Genomic DNA, 4,711 nt, shown 5'->3' with positions numbered 1-4,711 from the left:
GAAGGCATTCAAGGAGCAAAAAAAAAAAAAAAAAAAATTCCTTATTCCAGAATTGTAACCTGTGACATTATTTTTTCTTATTCTTGTCTTTTTTTTTCCCAATTTATTACCCTTAAAAAAAAAAAAAAGCCATTACTTGAGAGACATTATGGCAATATACGTTTTGTATGTCTTTGTAAAATTCTACAGTTTACCTTTGGATACTTTTAAATTCAGGATTTCTTAAAATATGAAGTGGTTCTTGCTATTAGTAGGTCCTCTCTAAGCTATCAGAATGGTATTGTTACAGGATTACTCCTCCTACCCCTTGATTCACTGGGTGCAGCATAGCAAATAGATTTCAGGAAGCAAAGTCTGGAAAAAAGGAGTTGAAGGCACCACGCCCTGCTCATAGAGCGGAGAGGAGATACTTTAAATGTTAACTTGCAGGAGAAAAATAAAATTTCTCTCATCTTAAATTATGAATTTCTTCATTTGAAAGCTTTTCAGTGAACAACTTTCTTTTTCAGTATTTCCACATGTAACACTGAAAGGAATCAATGGCATAGATTTTAAAGGGGAAGCAATAACCTTCAAGGCAACTACTGCTGGAATCCTTGCTACACTTTCTCATTGTATTGAATTAATGGTAAAACGTGAGGACAGCTGGCAAAAGAGACTGGATAAGGTAAGACTAGTTGGCTTTTTCCTTTTAAAAATAGTAAGATTGTATTTAATTTTTATGTTTAATATTAAAAACATTTAATCTAAACATTTAATCTAGCATTTAAACATTTATGTAAGTTGTAGAAAAGAGTTCATTGAGTTGATAGAAGTACCAGATACCACTAATTCTCTGACATTGTGGAAATCGGAAATCCATTTTCCTAAGTTAGTTATTTAGTTACTATACAGCATGCTTTTGTGAGTGATTTTAGCAATATTTTTATGATGGTATTAGTGCTTTGGAATAGAAATGGTGAACTATTTAGCATTGCTCACCTTTAGTGTGTAATATATGAAACTGTATTTAAGTTATATGAGCTCATTTTAACAGTTGATGTTAAACATCTACTTACTGCACTCATAACCATGTGTTTCTTCCCATACCCAGGGTGATATCATTTAGCAGATATTTTATTATTTGCATGTTTGCCCTTTGTTCCTGTTTTCCCACCTCTATTTAATCAGCAGGACTGATAATAATGTTAACAGTATGAACTTTTAGTTTTTAGTGTGGAGTATGGCTGAATACTATTGCATGAAATATGGCTCACTAGGTTTTCTTAGTAGGAAAACTTACATTTGTAGTTCCACATTAGTAAAATGTCAGAAGTGAAAATATACCTTAGAAAATTTAGTTTTGTTCCAGTGCCATCATTTTGTAGAGAAAGAAACTAAACCCAGAAACTTGTCCAAAGTGTTAAGTAACAGAGTTAAAGGAATTTTTGTCTGCTCTGTATGTCACCTCAGTTGTATACCATGCTACACGTCACTCAGACCTTATCCATCAGAAAGTTTTGTTGCTTGCAGTGTTTGGAGATCATTCAATTTGAACAAGACCCTAAAGGAAAACTATATCATCTGATAGAATGGCCAAGAGATTTGAATAGCACTATATATTTAAGATGATTTTTAGATTTTAGAAGAACTGTTCAGAATTCTCAAGTGCACGGGAGAGTAAGCCCTGTGGAGTAGGGTGTGAACCACTTCTGTGGACACAGAGTGGCCGCTTACTAGGATGCATACGGCTGGGCCCTCTCTGTGCTATGGGTTTTCTTTTTAGTATTTTTTTCATTTTTTAAAAAGAATACAAAATAGTAATAATAAAAAATTAGAAATGATACAAAATTTCACTAAACAGAATAATATGAATTTGACATATATACTGTGTATTATCCTCCACAGTTGACCTATGTAGTATAATTTGTAAGTTAGGTTATTAAGAGATTAACAATAATAGCCAGTATTAAAATTGAGCAATTACAACAGTATACTGTGTTCTCTCAGAATCATACTCTGGGCTCAGTGGCATAAATGTCTTCCTGGCAAGCACAAGGTACTGAGTTCAATCCCCAGTACAAAAAATAAATCACCATCTCTCCTATTGACCATGGACAACACGTTACAGGGAAACTGCAGATAAGGGAGACTACTGTGTAAACATTTCATTACCATTCTGGAGCCAAATGAATATATTTTTAAATATTTCTGCTCTGTACTCAAGTGTGGCTCACATTTAATTATTTAAAGTGTCCCTGTGCAGACAAATAATATGTTGAAACAGGACAATTTCTTAGCATACATTAGAGAACTGGTTCAAGAGTATGGCTCTGCCCCTCCTAATTGGCCTCTTTTTGCACATTTTTGGCTGCTTTCTCCTGACGTTTCCTCTATTTGTCTATCATTAAAGGATCATATTCTTTAGTCATATATTTAATCACAATGCCTCACAAGTGCTCATTAAACAATTTTTTAAAATCTTTCTACATCATGTAGTACATCTCCATCTTTTCAGCATTCAGGTTTCTTATTTGCTATTATATCTGAGAAGACCAAAAAGTCTAAACAATTTTAGTTAACAGTGTTGACAAGAGAAAATCTGCTCATCAAAGATGTTTGTTTACATTAATAGAGTCACACTTGTGTGGTCTTACATGCTTTTTACTTTCCCTGAGCCTATGTAGTGTTATTATTATGTTTCCATTTTTGTTCTGTTCCTTTTGTAAGTTAAGGTATACTATACCTATAGTGAGGTATATCACACTCAAGTATACTGTTTGATTTCTGTGTTAAAAACACCTGTATACCCTTGTAATCACACTCAGATGGAGGTTTATAAGTTTTCTAGCACTCTAGAATATTCCATGATGCCCCTTCCTAATCTCTGCCATACTGTTACTTCAGGGTAACCGTATTATAATTTATACCAGCATAGATTAGTTTTTTCCTATGCTCAGCCATCATAAACGAAATCTTACCCTGTATCCTTGTGCCTGACTTTTTTTCCTCAGCATTGACTGTGACATTCCTGTATATTATTATGTTGTATTTAGTGATAGTTTATTGCTATATAATATTTCATTGTAGAATGAACTTTGAGTGTGTGACTTCAGTTTGTTTATCTGTTTTTCTGTCAATGCACGGTTAGGTTGCTTTCATTTTTGGGCCAGTTTTTTTAGTAAAGCTACTCTGAACATTCGCATATGTATCTGTTGGTGAATGTACACACTTATTTCTCTTAGGAACATACCTGACAGTGGAAATACTGGACTATAGGGCATTTACTTAGCTGTAGTAGATACTGACAATTTTCCAAAATGATTCTATTACTTTATGTTTCCACAATCAATAGATTAAAATTCCAATTACACTGTTGTTTTTGTTTTTTTAAGACAGGGTCTCAGTATATAATTTATATTGGCCTTAAATTCACTACGTAGCCCAGGCTGGGGAATTTATCAGCCTCCTCAGTGCTGGGATTATAGGCATTTGCTACCACACCAGGCACTCTTCATTCTTCATAGCACTTAATGTTGAGTGGGGGGTAGGGGACAGAGGATCTGTTAATTTTAGCTTTCTTGGGGTTTTTTGTTGCTTTGGAGTTTTGTTTTCTTTTGTGGGGGATTTTGATTTTTCTTTTGTTTTGAGACAGAGTCTGCTTGTGTAGTTCAAGATGGCCTTGAGCTCATTGTGTAGCCTAGGGAGACCTTAAATTCACAGTATTCCTCCTCCTGTAGCCTCTTTAGTACTAGGGTTACAAACATGCCACCACAGCTGGCTTTTTTTTTTTTTCCCTGATGGGCCTTTGAGTGTGCAAAAAATCATTAAACATTTGGGTCTAATCAATGAGTAAATTGTTAATCTGTACTAGCTTTAGTCCAGATGCAGTATTTTGAAGTAGCTAGCTTTAGGGGCCAGCCAGATAGCTCAGCAGATTAAAGCAGCTGCTTAGGCAGAGGCAGGGGCTGTGAGTTGGATCCCTGGCCTGCTGTGCCAGCCCCCCCCCCCCCAGTGTGCTGAGACAGTGATTAAGACTGGGTGTGGTGTCACAGTATGTATAATCCCAGCGCTTGGAAGGCTGAAAAACTCACTATAAATCCGATCTGTGTAGTGAGACCCTGTAAACCCTGTACTAAATACCCAAAAAAAGAAAGAAAGAAAGAAAGAAAGAAAGAAAGAAAGAAAAGAAAAGAAAAGAAAAGAAAAGAAAAGAAAAGAAAAGAAAAGAAAAGAAAAGTAGCTAGCTTTGTGTGAGTTCCTTGTGAACTTTAATTTAGCTATTTGGTCCTTGAAATGAGGAAACAAAGTCATTAGGTTTTTTATGAGCTTGCAGGATTTCGGTATTGAGGACTGGGGAGATGGCTCAGCAGCATAAGAACCTGCGTGGAAAGCACAAGGTCCTGAGTGTGATCCCCAGTATGGGGTGGGGTACATCATACTTGGATTTCAGTATTGTATCAGATTTGAACCAGTGCGCCTTTATCACCAAATTTGAGGTTGGGCATGCTTCTGTTTTTAAATAACACTTTAAATGTGTTGGCCTTCCAGTGCTATAGGCTCTGTCTATAAAAGGAAAGGGTCAAGATAGTTAAATCTCAAATCTTTGGGCCCTGCCCATTAGCTCAGTTGTTTTAAGTGCCTGCTTAAGCAAAGCAGTCAGGCTCAGGATTCTGTTGTTCGATCCCCAGAACCTGATGCCTTGCATGATCTGCCCTTAAGGCACCCTGAG

At 35.9% G+C, this 4,711-nt stretch overlaps 1 protein-coding gene across 2 annotated transcripts in view; it reads left to right on the top strand.

Annotated features, from left to right (window-relative positions):
* Col4a3bp (collagen type IV alpha 3 binding protein) overlaps nt 1–4,711 on the top strand; it is a 117,062-nt gene that overhangs the window by 75,333 nt on the left and 37,018 nt on the right. For both annotated transcript variants that reach the window (XM_004643489.3, XM_004643488.2), the window contains exon 7: nt 510–667. In XM_004643489.3, coding sequence (XP_004643546.1) covers nt 510–667 — 158 coding nt within the window. The remainder of the gene's footprint in view (nt 1–509; nt 668–4,711) is intronic.

This window comes from Octodon degus, unplaced genomic scaffold (assembly GCF_000260255.1).
Source record: "Octodon degus isolate 3935 unplaced genomic scaffold, OctDeg1.0 scaffold00177, whole genome shotgun sequence".
NCBI lineage: Eukaryota > Metazoa > Chordata > Mammalia > Rodentia > Octodontidae > Octodon > Octodon degus.
The sequence above is the reverse complement of the archived record's forward strand: the minus strand, read 5'-3'. Positions and strand labels throughout refer to the sequence as shown.